Source organism: Phaseolus vulgaris, chromosome 6 (assembly GCF_000499845.2).
Source record: "Phaseolus vulgaris cultivar G19833 chromosome 6, P. vulgaris v2.0, whole genome shotgun sequence".
Taxonomy (NCBI): Eukaryota; Viridiplantae; Streptophyta; class Magnoliopsida; order Fabales; family Fabaceae; genus Phaseolus; species Phaseolus vulgaris.
Window position 1 is genome coordinate 20194924 of NC_023754.2, and position 17051 is coordinate 20211974.

The window sequence follows — 17051 nt, forward strand, 5'->3', positions numbered from 1 at the left end:
TATGCGACGCGCCGTTATTGTTGGGCCATTTTCGTTTGGGCCATCTCGCTAGTTGTGGGCCTGTATTTTATTGTTACCCTAGGTTTGTCTTTATTCTTTGTTGTAAGATTTTATTTACAATAATTTTGTGTATCTGCTTTGCGAAGGGTGTGAACGGTGTTGCCTGTCATGAGTGGTATTTTGGTATGAGTGTTTGTTTTTGCTATTTCTCTGATTGAATCTTGGCAATTGAAGTTGTAATTTCTTAATGGAAGATGAATTGTATGTGGCAGAGAAGGTTGGGGCTTATCAGAACTGCCGCGATGGCGGGTGCAACTCTTTTTTGCTGCCGTGAATATGATCGTTTCAGTGAGTTTCTAACATTTTCTTAATTATGCGATCGTTCTAAATTATGGAGCAGTAGTAGTGAAGAGGATGAAGTTTTGTCACGTAGTCCCTTTGCGGTTCCTTGAAGATAAAATAATTTAGTTCTACTGTGTTTTAGGAGTGGTAGATTCCATTTTAGTCAGATTTGCTATTCATGGTTTTCCGGTTCCAGCTAACTTTTGAGCATGTTACCTATGAATGGGTTAACTGTGCAGAATGTAGTGGTAAATAGAAGTAGCTGAATAGAGAAATAGTATTATGTTAGTTAATCTTTAAAGTATTAAATTCATTACAAGGGTAATAGGACCTTATGCTCTCCCAACATTAACCTAAGGTAGTGTCTATAATGGTGACTGTCGACAACATTTCTGTTTAACCATAAACAAGCTTCCACGCTTTCTTTAGTGGGTAGCTAAGTACATTGAAATAAAATGCCGTTTTATTATTTAAATGGAAGTAACATTGCTGTTCTGCTAACGTGGCTTCAACATCAAATATAGGAGCTTCGATTGCAGTTCGAGTCCCTGAGCCATTACCGGATTCCCTATGGTTGACATGTCCAGTGCTGTTTGATTTGTATTCTCGACATTTTCCTTTTTCCAATAAATCTGGTCTGTCCTTTTTTTTTCGTACTTGGTATATGCACAGATTTTTCTGAGAGGATGTCTGTATTACATATATAGCTGAAAACGTGTAGGAATTGTTGCGCTGTATTCTTATAGAGTCAGTCCCGTTCCTTCGTCTGATGTAACTAAGGAAGCTTCTGGGGCTGTTGATGATAAATCCAAGCCAAGTGATTGTTTTGGTAAAGATACTATTGCAAATGCAGCTGCTAAAGTTGGGCCTGCTGTTGTTAATATTGCAATTCATCAAGGTATATGTTCTGGTATCTTTCAACCTTGAACATTTGAATTATGTCCTTTGAGTTGACTCTGAGGAGTAGAGCCATCCACCACACAGATTTCTTTGGTATTGCTAGCGGACGGAGTATAGGTTCGGGAACAATCATCAACAAGGATGGAACGATCTTGACATCCGCTCATGTTGTGGTTGATTTTCTGGGCACAAGAGGTTCCTCCAAAGGGAAGGTTTGTCTACATGCCTGGGCATATCTCTCAAACCTTGTCGTAAAATGTTGGTAGATTTTGGTATTGCTTTCTATGATGCAAAATGTGATATAGTGTCGAATTTGGATATTTTCAAACACATCTTAAGTGTATTTACTGGAAGCCAGCTTGAAGCTAAAATATGGACATTTCTAAATTGTAGCTCACTTAGTGTTTTGATAGGGTACACAACTGAATGGAAATATGATTCCATCATTTATTTGCACTAAGTTGGTATTGCACAAACACTTCAGGTAAATTACATTAAATACATGATGAATTATTACTCAAGTATAATGCATTTAAGTTATAGAATGTAGTTGCTTGGCTTAATTATTGGTTCTTGATATTCTTAACATGAATGTGTAAATCTGTTATTAAAATACTTCTCCCTTCAGATCATTTTAAGACTATATAGTGTCGGCTATTGTGTATATGACATATTATTTTTCTATTCTCGTAAGGTTTAGTCTCCAGGGAGACATCAGACATGTATCTAAATAATCATGACTCTGGAGTCTCTAGACACTCCTGTCTGGTCTTACAAGTTTAACTAATGATGATCTTAACATATCAACTATACTATAGATTGAAGTTACATTGCAAGATGGAAGAACATTTGAGGGGAAAGTTGTGAATGCTGACCTGCATTCAGATATTGCCACTGTGAAGATCAATTCTGAAACTCCACTGCCGGAAGCTAAACTTGGTTCGTCAAGTAGGCTACGTCCTGGAGATTGGGTAATAGCCGTGGGCTGTCCACTTTCTCTTCAGAATACAGTCACTGCTGGAATTGTAAGGTGTGAAGAAAAAATTCAGGCAATAACAGTTGTCGCCCTATATTAAGCTATTGTAATTTTGTTTAAGATTTGCCCAGTTCACATGATAGATAGATTTGGAAGCTAAAGATATATGGCTTTTTAGGGGGCTAACATGTTAATTGACTAAGCTTGTGGTTTTTTAATGTAAGAGGCTCCTGATTGTCTTCTGAAATAATGAAATTAATTTTTTACTATATTTTTCCTAGTTGTGTTGACCGCAAAAGTAGTGATTTGGGATTTAGTGACACCCCGAGAGAGTATTTACAGACCGATTGTGCAATTAATATGGTATGTCTTCTCTTTTTCTCCACTTTATTTAACCAGATATGCATGTGGTGTAATAACTGAATCTTAACATGAATATCTGTTCAGTCTGGTTGTATGCTTTATTTGCTTCTGTTGTATAGGGAAATTCTGGAGGGCCTCTTGTGAACATGGATGGAGAAATTATTGGGGTGAACATGATGAAAGTGGCTGCTGCTGATGGTCTGAGTTTTTCTGTACCAATTGATTCTGTGTGTAAAATTCTAGAGCATTTCAAGAGAAATGGGTATGTTTTTGTTTTATCTATTTTATTGCATACACATTGGCAAGCAGGAAGTTATTTTCTTGTAAAATGTTAGGTTTTCGTTTGTGTTGGAAAAATCTTTTACATTTTTCACATTTTAAAATTTGATATTCCATAAACATTGATTTAAATATTTTTTTTTTGTCAATCATAATTGTGTAGTTTAGTTGAGCTCTTGCATATTGTAGATTAAATGAATAAGCATTGCTTAACGTTTGTTCAGGAGAGTAATACGGCCTTGGCTTGGGCTAAAGATGCTTGATCTCAATGAGATGATTATTGCTCAGCTTAAAAAGCAAGATGATTCATTCCCTAATGTCACTAAGGGTATTCTTGTACCAATGGTATGTTGCTAATTGATCATTTTGGATATCCCACTTCTGTGGTCCTTCGGGTTCTTGTGTGTTCAGTCTTTCTACGGAATGGATGCTGTTAGGTTAGGGGTAATGCAATATCTTATCTTGAGACAAAAACTCTCTTTTCTTCCACATCTATTCTCATGTGAAGTGTACATTTAAATAGACTTTCTACAATGCAAATGGGCTCGTGAGCGGCCTTTTTAGGGAAAACATAAATAAGTTGGCCATGGTTGGATTCATCCCCAAAGGTTTTTAGGGGGATGTCAGCTTTACTTAGAACTATCATAGTGTTTTGTCATAGTTCACGCTGCCACAAGGTTGTTACTTGTATGAGGCTGCATTTTTGAGCTATGGCTCTTGTATGTATTTTGGGGCTTCAAATTAGGGATGGCTGTTGAGGTAAAAGGTTGGGTGGAATTTGTGTATTAGTGAAAGATAATTAAATAGTACATTGTCAAACTAGAAAACTGAGACACTAAAACGATTGGACCATAAGGGTCTAACAATGTTAAATGGAGAGACTACAAAATCATAATTGCACTTTCTAATGACGCAATAATATGACAAATCTGTAGTTTCTCTATATGAATTGATATCTGTTGTAGTTTTACTTGTTATGCAATTGATTCTTTTCTGGGATAATTTGCTCTGCACTCATCAGTGCCGGACAAGCATTAGAATATTTGAAATCACCTATTTGTCTAAAGTGAACTTCAATGTTTTTGGCTAGGTAACTCCTAGGTCCCCTGCAGAGCGTGCTGGGTTTTGTCCTGGTGATGTTGTCATTGAATTTGATGGGAAGCCTGTCGAAAGATTAAAGGAGGTAATGACCTATTATATATGCGTGTGTGTTTAATTGTTATTTTAGTTTTTATTCTGATATTGTTATTGAGGTAAGAAGATTTGGTAACCAAAATATAACTATGGTTTTTGTCTCTTGGGAGTCTTGTATTGAAAGTGTTGGTCGAGTTTGTCAAGCTTGGCTGTGTAGTTAAGTTGGTATCAACTTAAGAAGAGATAAATATATGTTACAGCGTGTAATGTATTGTGGACGAGTAACTGGTGCTACTGGTGTGGGGACTCGAGTTTTAAAAAACATATAAATTGGTTGCAGTTGGATTTTATATGACGCTTGAATGAATTCTTGATTATGGCAGGTCATTGAAATCTTGGGAGACAAAGTTGGGGTACCGGTGAAGGTAGTAGTAAAAAGAAGGGGTGATAAATTGGTGACTTTAACTGTGATCCCTGAGGAAGCCAATCTCGATATTTAGAAGGATGTAGCTACACAGTGTTTCCACCTTGGGTGTGCTCTACCCTTGTTTTTTTTTTCCCTTTTTAATTTGGTGATCCGTTTGTGTGTGCTTGCTTGTCAGCACAATTTTGACGGCAACCAATGCAGGCGACGATGGTGAATTCGAGGCCATTTTGTCTCCATTGTTTTCTTTACTACTACTACTACTTTATCTTATGTTTAATTGAATTCTTAGTTTCCTTAAAGAGTGTCCATTTGCGATTTCAATTTTTTTAATTTCGAGCAATTTTTTCAGTTTTTGATATCAAGCAGTTTTTACCTTGTCAACAATTTGATAATCTCTAATTAAATGTTGACTCTGATGCTGTTTGGTAGTGATGTCACATTGCAATTCGATAATAGCAACACTCTTCGCCCCTTTAAGATGCGTGAGTGAGAAACAGCAGTTGGCGGAGAATAACCATCAATTAATTATAATTTTTTATTCGAAATGCGTTTTACTCTTTTTAAAACCATGATAATACTAGCATTAGTAGGACATGACAAAAATTTAATTATTAATGTCAAATTTATCCAAACTTCAATTCTGCAATTTATGAAATGACTATTTCCTACTTTTTGAAAAAAAAAATAAAAAATTATCTACTCTGTAAAAGTGAGAAAAATCAATTTAACCGTATAATATCTTTTGACGGAAAGAAAATATTACATCAAGGTCCATCTTAAAATACATACAAAAAATTAACGTCAAAACTGAGTAGAAAATCGTTGAAGTTTAACATGTGCAAGTTCGCCCTGCATGCTTCATGTTCGTGTATATCTAATAGTATATGCCAAGAAAGAAAAACAAAAACCTTATCTAACTCGCGCACAACAATATAATATTCCAACTTAAAACATTCTAACTTTAAAAAATAAGTCACATGATACAATTTACACAAGTACAAATCCACCGATCAACTGAGTACACCCCAATCCTAATACAGACATTATGTGCATTTATATTTTTTGGAGCCCAAAATCTACAACTAAGCCCAATCAGATCACTCACCCAAACATGACCCCATTCGATAATTTTTCTTGTGTACGTATGAATGATATGGAAAAGGGAGCAGTGAAGAGTAAATTTTGTCAAAGCGGATGGTAAGGCACATAGCCTAATAAACCCGTCAAGTTAGTCACAACATCGCTGCACCTCGTCAAAAGGTGTATCATCTGCTGTGATATATCAACCGTGCTTGCAGTAGCTGATGCCGTGGCGTTAATAAAATTTGGAGTGTTTCGGGTTGCCATTGCCATTTCAGAATTACGCAAATTATGTTGAGGGGGTTTCGAAAACTGAGAAGTAGGAAGGGGAAGAATAGGCAACGGGGGTTGTAATGTCATCTTTTGAATGTTCTTACTATTAAAATCCGTTGCAACAGGAGGTGAGCCAGCATCAGCAAAGCTAGCATTGTTGAACTTGTTTCTATTACCCACCATTATTTGGTCTCCCTTACTACTTTCCTCCCCACCTAACATGAATTTTACACGAGAGTTTCCTTTACTACTACTTCCATTACCCGTAACCACACCCGACTCATCACCTGTAGATTTCTTCAGGCATGACTTCAGCTGGATGGGCTGAGGAAGAGGTTGCATAGATGATGCTGATGCCAGGCGATGAACCACTGTGGGATCCTTCATCCGAGGTAGTTCACTGCCACCATCATCTGTCCTACCCTTTGCCGCTTCAGAAACTTCAGGAGCAGAATCCCCAAATTCCCTAAGGAAACACCTTACTCCCGCACTGCCAAATAAGGACTGATTTCCTCCAGAGTATTTATATGCAGCTTGTGCATCAGCCTTGTGCAAGAAAACAACTCGACAAGTTGATGAGTTCCAAAATTGACGGAAACCTGATTGATCCATTGGGCCAAAGCGAGCAAACCTTGCCTTCAACTCTGGAATAGACGGAAGTGTTGTTTCAGGAGGAAATTTGATCATTAACATTGTAGGCTCAACTGCCTTAGCCTGAGAGTTCACTTTCTTGACCGAGTCTAGTTTCACTAACTTGGATGGAGCCTGAGACATGGATTCTATCCCATCTTCTCGCCGTGCTTCAGATGTTTTCTGACTGCTCACTGCCTTTTCTAAAGCTAGTGCTTTTATATCTTTGATTTTCTTCAACCTCTTGGCAGCAATTTCCTCTTGCCGATCAGAGGGGGCCCTTTTCCGCCCAGCTTTTGTAGGATCACCAGGCCGAATAACATGTTTCACAGGTTTTACAATCTGAGAAGCTTTGACATAGTCATCAGGACTGTCAGATGTCCTGAGACTGGAAGGAGATTTAGTGATGCGGACTTCAGGACCTTCATTCTCAGTTGGTAGAGACACAGACAAGCTTTTCCGGTAAACAAGAGACCTGAATCGCAGAAAGAAAAGCTGAACTACTCCAGGGATCTTTCTTTCGATGCCATGAAAAGGGTTCAAAGCAAGGGCGTGCAAATCACCCAAAAGTTGCGGTAAAGCCAAATTAGAATTTCCTATGGTATCCATGGGCATTGAATTACAGGCATTCACATCCACCTCCACTTGTTCTGCAGGAAAATCTTCTTTAGAAGCCAAACCAACTGAGACAGGTTTTCCTGTTGGTTTTACAGAAACTGATTTCCCAAATGTAGAATGTCTATCTGGAAAGCCTAAGGTAGGATGTAAATTTAAGTCCTTTTTCTTTTTCTTTTTCTTCTTTTCCTCCCCAACAGCAGAAGCCTCAGAATTCAACTCATCCGCAGGTCTCTTATGACCTTTAATCTTCTTCACCACACTAATTTTGTGATGCTTTAATTCAACTGGTGAACCAGATACATTATTTTCGCTTTTAACTTGATGCATGTCATTTACTCCATCAGCATTCATCATGAGTACCTGCTCTGTTTGGTTAAAATCTTCATGTTGTCCTGACAATTTTGCATTTCCATCATGTTTTGCATCAATAACTTTGTTTTCCAGATGTAATGGTTGAGACATGCCATCAACTATGCTTGGTACTACCGACCCCCCAGACAAATCAGACCTAACCCCACTTTTACTTGAAGCATTATCCAGTTCAAAGCTTTGCGTTACTTCATCAGAGGATTCCTTTCCCTTGTTGAGGAGAGCCTTTGCATCTGAGGAAATGGAAAGGGATGCAAGACCACATTCATCTGCTTGAGCCTGACCCATCAAATCTTCTTTGACATCTGAAGTTGAAGCTGCAACGTCATGACTAAAAAATCCTGTGTCTGTTTTTTTTTCCAAATTATGAAGTGACAGAGGAACAGCTGGACCCTTCTTCTGGAATAGATAACTATTTGCTGCATTAGATTTGTCCTCCGTGTGTGCTAATTGGACAGTACTATTTGAATCATCTCTTCGCTTAAGAAGGTATCTATCTTTCTTCAAAGCCTCCTTTACTTTAACAGATTTGCTATTCCCACCACCCAAAGGCTCTGCAATCACCAGTGGACCACTCAAGGGAGCTGAAAAAATTTGAAAACAGAGAGAAAGTAGCATTACTATTTCAAGTGGCTTTGACTAGCTTGAGACAACATATTCAATCTAGAACCCTTATGGAAATAAGGGGATAAAAATACAAAAGATCACACTCAAATTAAACTAATGGTCAAATTAAAAGGCTAATAATAAAACCAGACAATCCACTTATACTAGTATTATCATAGAAAACTTCACCTCTGATGAAACTTTTTGCACGGATACAAAGAAAACTTAAATCACATTAGCGAGGCTCCGTGAAGACCAAAAGTTTGTATTAAATTAATTGAGAGAAATTACAGTAATAACAACTAAGGCTAACCGCACTAATGTTGGTTGATTACAAGGATCAAGTTATGCTACTGGGCTCTATAATGAAAATTTCAATAAAACCATTTGGGGAGTTCGTTAGGGGGTTCTTCCAAGTTTCCCAATAAACTTAGATTAGAAATTTTAGATTCTCATGTTTGCTAAAAGTTAAAATAATAACGAAGCATTTCTAGAAACTCGTTTTAATGTTTCCCAACAAAACATTCAAGGGAAGGGGTGTATATCCAAGATTACCACAAAGGTGGGGAAGTCTAAGATTCATGAAACTTTATCTTTCATAGGGTAGTTTTAAGCATAACAAATGCATTAACAACATTCCTAAAAATCATGATTTGCAGGAAAAATAATTTTCACAAGTATAAAACAATAGATTTTACATACCAAATGCTACAGTAGACTAAGGCCTAGGTTTCTCCATATATGGTCTTCCTGCCGTTTTTAATCTAATTATCTTCCATTTGATCCTTTTCTTTCATTCCATTAGAGCCTCTAGTAGTCTACTCGGTCAACAAATCCACCTTATCCTTAAGCAAGTTTCTGTCGTCATCTTCTTAATAGGAGCTACTCTAACTTCTCCCAAATATATCTTATTAAACTTGTCTTCGTCATGCATGCCCACTCTTTCACCTCGGTTTTCATCATAACCTAAACTAGTCGTGTTTGTAATGATTATATATCCATCAAGATCATTAACCAATCATGTTCTAGACTGTAAGCTAAGTAAACTTTTGTCGGAGACTAAAACACAAACAACAAGCATTTCAGCTACCAAGCACAAACATCACAGCGATTCAAACCTCAATTAGAATGTTAACAAACGAGCTCCACAACAACAACCGTAAGAGACTTACCAAAACCAAAACACATTTATGCAATAAAGAATATCAGAGGCTCGTATCTCCCCTTCTGAGTCAAGTGCTTAAACATCTAAGAGTAGGTATTATTATCCAAGACGTGTATATTCCTAACAACACAACAACTTTATTCCAAAACCCAAAAACCCAGATAGATTTGGTCATCAAATTCATTGTCAGCAGACACAAACAACGCATAGACAAAGTTACTGAAATACAACAGGTCTCCATTAACCAATAAAACTGAAAGGAATAAACTATATGTATATATACCTCTAGGAGTGTGCCTAACAATCCCAGGCTGATCGAGTTTATTATTCTGAGGATGAGTGGTGCGCACGGGCTGTACCCCAAAAGCCTGAGCATAAGTCTCATCAAACTGCTCAAACACCGCCTTCCGGTAAGCAGAAAGGGTAGCCTTATTGTTAGTGAATCCAATGCTTCCACGGCCACCATCATGTGGAGATATCGCCAATTGTTTCACGAATGCAAGCGTCTCAGTCGGTTTAAAACTATCCCTCGCCTTCCTAATCTGGCCATCAGAATACAACCCTCCAGGCTCATACTCTTCCACATCAACACAAAAATACCCTTCAACATTTATGGGTCTAAAATTATCAGCGTTCCTACACCTACAACATAACCCAAGCCCACGCCGCCTGCAGGCCTCATCAACCGCCTCCTCCACGGCCCTCACAAACGTCCTTGAACTCGTCTGTTGCGATTTCTCCGCGAAATTCTCGTCGAACGGAATGAGCTCGGTCGGTTCGAACCAGCCATAGCTGCTATCGCCGAAGAACGCCACCAACACATGCCCCTCCCGCTTCAAGCGACGCACCGAAGGGGACGCAAACGCTTCGGTGTATACGTGCCCAGGCCACCACGGGTGAGACTTCACCTTCCCCCACACCATATCACCGACCTCGAACCCAAACCCTAGATCCCGCGACACGTGCCTCTCAGCTGCCACGTAGTCGTCGAATTCCGACAACAGAGATCCACTATCGGAACCGAGAAATTTGTCGCCGTCATCATTTTCCTCCGTGAAACTATCGACGGTGGACGATGCGTTACCGTCGGAGAAAACCCTAACCCTACAGTCTTGCATTGAAGAGTCGCCGAGTTTCTGGTCCCGCGAAACCCTAGGAGAATCGGCAACAACCGGCGCATTGTCTTGAGAGTGCAATTGGGTCATTAGGGGCGTCGCTGTTGAAAAAGATGAGAAATTCAAGAAACGAAACCCTAAGAACGAGCTCGGGCGAGGCTTAGAGGCTTCACTCACAGAGCAGTGAGCTTTACCTTTCCAAAGAAAGTTAAGAAAAGAGAGAAATGAGAGCAGAAATTATGGTACCAAAAAGACATTCAAAACCCTAATTATTATAAACACACAGTGTTCTTGATTCCATCTGTGACCATTTCTTTTATCAAGTCCTTCATTTTCTTACTAGCAAAAGTTTAAAATGAGTTTATTACAGAGTAATTAATGTTGTTTTTTTCAAAAAGTGTGACAAGTACACGAAGATCGAATGAACTCTAGAGTTTGTAGTTATTCAAAAGCTCCTTTTACAAACATGACAATATAAATCTCGTTGGTTCAAATAAATAATATTTGAGTGATTAAACTGCACTTGTATATAAAATCAATTTTGAGATTAAGATAATTGGTGTGATTAAAGTTTTGTTTAAGAAAAATGAATAAAGAAAATGCTAAATGAAGAAAGGAAAAAAAATGGAATATGTAAAAACAAAAAAGTTGGAAAGCAAGTAAATAATGAAACTTTAAGATGTTGAAACAAAAGAGTGAGTAAATCAATCTAGAAAGTGAAGACTGAAAAAAATAAAATGAAAATTTGTAGAAAAGAAATATAAATGCAATAAATGTTTACTTAACAATCCAATAATATATTTTAATTATATTTAATTTTTTTAACTTAAAATGTTATTATTTTATTATAAATGGTTATTAAATATATGTGTTTTATTTTTGGAAGTTAAAGAAATTTTTTTCTTTTTTAATTATTTAAAAAAAATTATAAAAACAAAAAATAATTAATTACTATATTAATTACATTAAATATTATTTTAAACATTAACAAAATTATTGATACTTAATATAATTTTTATTATTTAATAAAAAATTTAAATTAATTTTTAATTTAATATATGAAAAGTTTAGCTAGCTTTTAGTGAGCCATTGCAACATTCCAGACCCTTCCACGCCTTTCTTTTCTTGTTTTACAAATTCAAACACAAAAAAAAACTTTTTCGGACCGAGCGAACTTAAACTATAAGTAGGTATAAACCGATAGTAAAAGAATCATTTTCCTTCTTAATTACCCAATAGGGATGGGGAAGGAATCCAGGACGGAAGGTAAGAATGCAGCCAGCCAATACCAGCGTAGACAAAATTCAAGAAAGGGCGTACACAAGATATATACATATATATATCAACCGAGTAACCCCCCATCCCACCCCAGAAACTGATCTATTAAATATAAAGAAAAATGGTAGCTAATAAAATGCTACTGACAATGAGTGCATTTACATTTATGGAGCCCAAAATCTCAGATAGACTCGCCCAAACATTACCTAGCAATTCTAGGAGCAAGTCATCCACATTATTCCACTCGATAATTTTTCTTGTGTATGTATGAATGATATGGAAAAGGAAGCAGTGCAGAGTAAATTTTGTCAAAGCGGATGGTAAGGCACATAACCCAATAAACCCGTCAAGTTAGTCACAACATCGCTGCACCTCGTCAAAAGGTGTATCATCTGCTGTGATATATCAACCGTGCTTGCAGTAGCTGATGCTGTGGCGTTAATAAAATTTGGAGTGTTTCGGGTTGCCATTGCCAATTCAGAATTACGCAAATTATGTTGAGGGGGTTTCGAAAACTGAGAAGTAGGAAGGGGAAGAATAGGCAACGGGGGTTGTAATGTCATCTTTTGAATGTTCTTACTATTAAAATCCGTTGCAACAGGAGGTGAGCCAGCATCAGCAAAGCTAGCATTGTTGAACTTGTTTCTATTACCCACCATTATTTGGTCTCCCTTACTACTTTCCTCCCCACCTAACATGAATTTTACACGAGAGTTTCCTTTACTACTACTTCCATTACCCGTAACCACACCCGACTCATCACCTGTAGATTTCTTCAGGCATGACTTCAGCTGGATGGGCTGAGGAAGAGGTTGCATAGATGATGCTGATGCCAGGCGATGAACCACTGTGGGATCCTTCATCCGAGGTAGTTCACTGCCACCATCATCTGCCCTACCCTTTGCCGCTTCGGAGACTTCAGGAGCAGAATCCCCAAATTCCCTGAGGAAACACCTTACACCCGCACTGCCAAATAAGGACTGATTTCCTCCAGAGTATTTATATGCAGCTTGTGCATCAGCCTTGTGCAAGAAAACAACTCGACAAGTTGATGAGTTCCAAAATTGACGGAAACCTGATTGATCCATCGGGCCAAAGCGAGCAAACCTTGCTTTCAGCTCTGGAATAGACGGAAGTGTTGTTTCAGGAGGAAATTTGATCATCAACATTGTGGGCTCAACTGCCTTAGCCGGAGAGTTCGTCTTCTTGACCGAGTCTAGTTTCACTAACTTGGATGGAGCCTGGGACATGGATTCTATCCCATCTTCTCGTGGGGCTTCAGAAGTTTTCTGATTGGTCACTGCTTTTTCTGAAGCCAGGGCCTTTAAATCCTTGATTTTCTTCAACCTCTTGACAGCAATTTCATCTTGCCGATCAGAAGGTGCCCTTTTCCTCCCAGCTTTTGTAGGATCATCAGGCCGAACAATATGTTTCACAGGTTTTACAATCTGAGAAGCTTTGACATACTCATCAGGATTGTCAGATGTCCTGAGACTGGAAGGAGATTTAGTGAGGCGGACTTCAGGAATGTCATTCTCTGTTGGTAGAGACACAGACAAGCTTTTCTGGTAAACAAGAGACCTGAAACGCAGAAAGAATAGCTGAGCAGCTCCAGGGATCTTTCTTTCCATGCCATGAAAAGGGTTCAAAGCAAGGGCCTGCAGATCACCCAAAAGTTGTGGCAATTCCACATTAGCATTTCCTATGGTATCCATGGGCAGCAAATTACGGGCATTAGCATCCACCAGCACATGATCTGAAGGAAAATCCTCTCTTGGAGTCAAACCAATTGAGACAGTTTTTCCTGTTGATTTTACAGAAACTGATTCCCCAAACGTAGAATGCTTCTCGGGAAAGCCTAAGGTAGGTTGTAAATTTAAGTCCTTTTTCTTTTTCTTCTTTCTCACTCCAGCAGCAGAAATCTTAGACTTCAACTCAGCCACAGGCCTTAAATTCATGTCCTTTTTCTTGTTCTTCTTTCTCTCTCTAATAGCAGAAGTCTCGGAGTTCAACTCAGCTGCAGATCTCTTGTTAACTTTAATCTTCTTCACCACACTAATTTTGTTATGCTTTGCTTCAACAGGTGAACCATATACATTATTTTCGCTCTTAAGCTGATGCATGTCATTTGCTCCAACAGCGACAGTCAGGGGTCCCAACACTACTTGGTTAAAATCATCACATGGTCCAGTTGCATTCCCTTCATATTTAACATCAACAGAAACTTGGTTATCCAAATGTGATAGTCGAGACATCTCATCAACTGCGACCAACTCTCCAGATAAATCAGACCGGACCATGCTTTTACTAAAAGCATTATCATGTTCAAAGTTGTGGGTCATTTCTTCAAAAGATTCCTTTCCCTTGTCAAGAAGAGGCTTTGCATCTGCAGAAATGGCAGAAGAATGACCAGAGCCATCTGCTTGAACCTGACCTTTTAAATGTTCTTTAGCATCTGAAATTGAAGCAGCACTGTCATGACTAATAAACCCTGTGTCTGCTTGTTTTTCTAATTTATGAGGTGTCAGAGGCACAGCTGGTGCCCTCTTCTGAAATACATAACTATTTGCGGCATCGAAATTGTCCTCCTCGTATGCTAACTGGACAGAGTTATTTGAATCATCTCTCCGCTTAAGCAGGTATCTATCCTTCTTTGAAGCCTCCTTAACTTTAAGAGATTTGGTAGAGCTCTTCCCACCACCCAAAGCTTCTGCAATCACCAGTGGACCACTCAAAGGAGCTGAAAAAAAAGAAAACAGAAAAAAAATTAGCATTAACTTTGAAGTGGCTTTGAATGTTCATTTAGCATAAATTAGCATTCTTATACAAGCCAGGGGATAAACTACAAGAGCTTAAAATATAATTAAAAGGCTAATAATGGTCAATTTTTATGTTCTGTCTTTTAAATTTGCGGGAAAGTAATTTATTTCTTGTAAGAAGGAAAAATTAGTAAGCTTCAACTCGAGGGAGAGTTAGAAATATGAGAAATATCAGATATTATCCCAGAATATTTTAGAGTATCTTAATAATTATTCTTCTGTAATGTTTTATGACTTGTTTCCTTATTTAATTAGGATCTTTATAGTTTTAAGATACCTAAACAGATTCAGATTATTTACAATATGATTTATACGCATACCATACCATGTATATAGAATAACATCTATTTTTATATTTGTATTTATTGAATCAACAACATACATAAAATGGACTTTGTGTGTGTAGTCCATACACAGTTTTGAGCATCACTTCCATCTATTTCTCTCTCTTTCAACCTAAAGTTAGTTAGAGACTCAAAAACACAAATAACAAACATTTCAGCCACCAAAACAAAAAACATCACAACTATTCAACCCTCTGTAGTTTAAGAATGTTGACTAAAAATCTCCACCACAACAACGACCAGCAGATAATTAACCACAGCATAGTTTATGCAATAAAGATCTCAACACTCGTATCTTCATTTCAGAGTCTAGTGCTTAAACATCTAAGAGTACGCATTAAGTCCCAAGACTTGTATATTCCTAACAACTCAACTTCTTTATCCCAAAACCACAAAGATCTAGAAAGATTTGGTCATTAAATTCATTGTCAACAATGACACAGACAATACATAGAAGAAAAAAAATGAAATACAATATGTCTCCAATAACAAATAAACCTGAAAGGAAGCACTATATATGTATATATACCTCTAGGAGCGTGCCTCACGGTCCCAGGCTGATCGAGTGGACCTATACGAGGATGAGTAGCGCGCACAGGCTGCACACCGAAAGCCTGGGCATAAGTCTCATCAAACTGCTCAAACACCGCCTTCCGATAAGCCGAAAGGGTAGCCTTATTGTTAGAGAATTCAATGCTCCCGCGGCCACCATCATGCGGAGCAATCGCCAATTGCTTCACGAAAGCAATAGTCTCACTGGGATTAAAACTATCCCTTGCCTTCGTAATCTGGCTATCAGAATACAACCCACCAGGCTCATAATCTTCCACATCAACACAAAAATACCCTTCAACATTTGTAGGCCTAAAATTTTCAGTATTCCTACACCTACAAGCTAAACCAAGCCCACGCCTCCTGCAGGCCTCGTCAACCGCCTCCTCCACGGCCCTCACAAACGTCCTCGAATTCGTCTGCTGCGATTTCTCAGCGAAATTTGCATCGAATGGAATAAGCTCCACCGGTTCAAACCAGCCGTAGCTGCTATCCCCGAAGAACGCCACCAACACGTGTCCCTCCCGCTTCAAGCGACGCACCGAAGGGGACGCAAACACTTCGTTGTATATTTGCCCGGGCCACCACGGGTGAGATTTCACCTTCCCCCACACCATGTCACCGACCTCGAACCCAAACCCTAGATCCCGCGACACGTGTCTCTCAGCTGCCACGTACTCATCGAATTCTGACAGCAGCGATCTGCTGTCGGAACCAGGAAATTTGTCGCCGTCATTTTCCGAGGTGAATCGATCGAACGTGGACGATGCGCTACCGTCGGAGCATACCCTAACGCTGAACTCTTCCGATGAAGCGCCTTCCAGTCTGTGGTTTCGCGAAACCCTTGGAGAATCGGTAACGGCATTGTCTTGAGAGTGCAATTCGGTCATTAGTGGCTTCGTTATTGCAGAAAATGAGAATTTCACGCAACAAAACTCTACCAACGTTGGCCAGAGTTAAAGGTTGCACCTGCATGGGAGAGAGCTCGCCATTTCTATGGCATCCTCAGAAAAATAGATAAATGAAAAATATAGTGCTAAATAGATAATTAAAACCCTAATAATTAAGTTTTTTTTTTAGTTTTTCCTTTTCAAAATCAATCATCTTTAAGTTATGTAGTTTGAAAAATAATCAATGATCCTGATTATACTTCTAACAATTTCAGATTATTTTTATGACCATCTCCCTCATATTTCACCACATTTATTTTGATTATAGGATTACAGCAAGTTTCTTCTTCTTCAAATAGATATTAAAAAGAATTTTAAAAAAATTTAAATCACATTTTTTGTAAGACTTACTTAACTCAAATTTAAGGAATAGATTTTTAAAAGGAATTTATTAATGCTTGATGACATGTTATTATGACCAAGTACTTAATGTTTAGCTTGAGAGAGACTAATACATAGAAATAACTTAGATAAAGTATAAATAAATTAAGTTTGATAGAGTAAAAATAAAAAAGAAAGAAATAAAGTAGAAGTAGAATATGTTGAATTGAAAAAAAAAAGTTAAAAAATTAATTATAATATTTATTATGGACTATAAATGATTGTTGTTTTACATAAGGGTGAAAAATAAAATTCAAGCAACTTTACATGTACAGATGCAAATTAAATAGACTTTATTAAATGGTTTAGGGGGAGGGGAGAGTAAATATTTTCTAATGATGAGAAATGAAAACTTTAATTTAAATTAGCAAAATTAAGAATAATGTGCATTTTTATGTGATTATTTAATCACTAATTAACTTATACTTTTGATTATTTATATGTAAGTAT

General features: G+C 37.9%; 3 protein-coding genes across 5 annotated transcripts; 1 reads left to right on the plus strand and 2 right to left on the minus strand.

The window, feature by feature from the left end:
- The first annotated feature begins 97 nt into the window (after positions 1-97).
- LOC137831682 (putative protease Do-like 14) lies at positions 98-4720 on the plus strand. Of its 3 annotated transcripts, none has more exons than XM_068639459.1 (11): positions 98-183; positions 273-348; positions 867-977; positions 1064-1240; positions 1327-1454; positions 2061-2272; positions 2500-2581; positions 2701-2843; positions 3085-3205; positions 3951-4043; positions 4378-4720. In XM_068639459.1, the coding sequence occupies exons 1-11, from the start codon at positions 169-171 to the stop codon at positions 4492-4494; spliced, it is 1275 nt and encodes a 424-aa protein (XP_068495560.1). In that variant the 5' UTR covers positions 98-168; the 3' UTR covers positions 4495-4720. The 3 variants fall into 3 exon arrangements, with proteins under 3 accessions (XP_068495560.1, XP_068495558.1, XP_068495559.1); XM_068639457.1 differs by having other exon boundaries at positions 127-183; positions 255-348; XM_068639458.1 differs by lacking the exon at positions 98-183 and having other exon boundaries at positions 192-348.
- A 634-nt stretch (positions 4721-5354) lies between these two features.
- LOC137831685 (PWWP domain-containing protein 1-like) lies at positions 5355-10745 on the minus strand. Its single transcript, XM_068639464.1, has 2 exons — positions 9446-10745; positions 5355-7975 (listed from the first exon to the last, which is right to left on the minus strand). Exons 1-2 carry the CDS (start codon positions 10365-10367, stop codon positions 5607-5609), a joined length of 3291 nt encoding a protein of 1096 aa, XP_068495565.1. The 5' UTR covers positions 10368-10745; the 3' UTR covers positions 5355-5606.
- An 849-nt stretch (positions 10746-11594) lies between these two features.
- On the minus strand, positions 11595-16293 carry LOC137831686 (PWWP domain-containing protein 1-like). The gene is made up of 2 exons (XM_068639465.1): positions 15248-16293; positions 11595-14295 (listed from the first exon to the last, which is right to left on the minus strand). The coding sequence occupies exons 1-2, from the start codon at positions 16158-16160 to the stop codon at positions 11864-11866; spliced, it is 3345 nt and encodes a 1114-aa protein (XP_068495566.1). The 5' UTR covers positions 16161-16293; the 3' UTR covers positions 11595-11863.
- Positions 16294-17051: the final 758 nt, after the last annotated feature.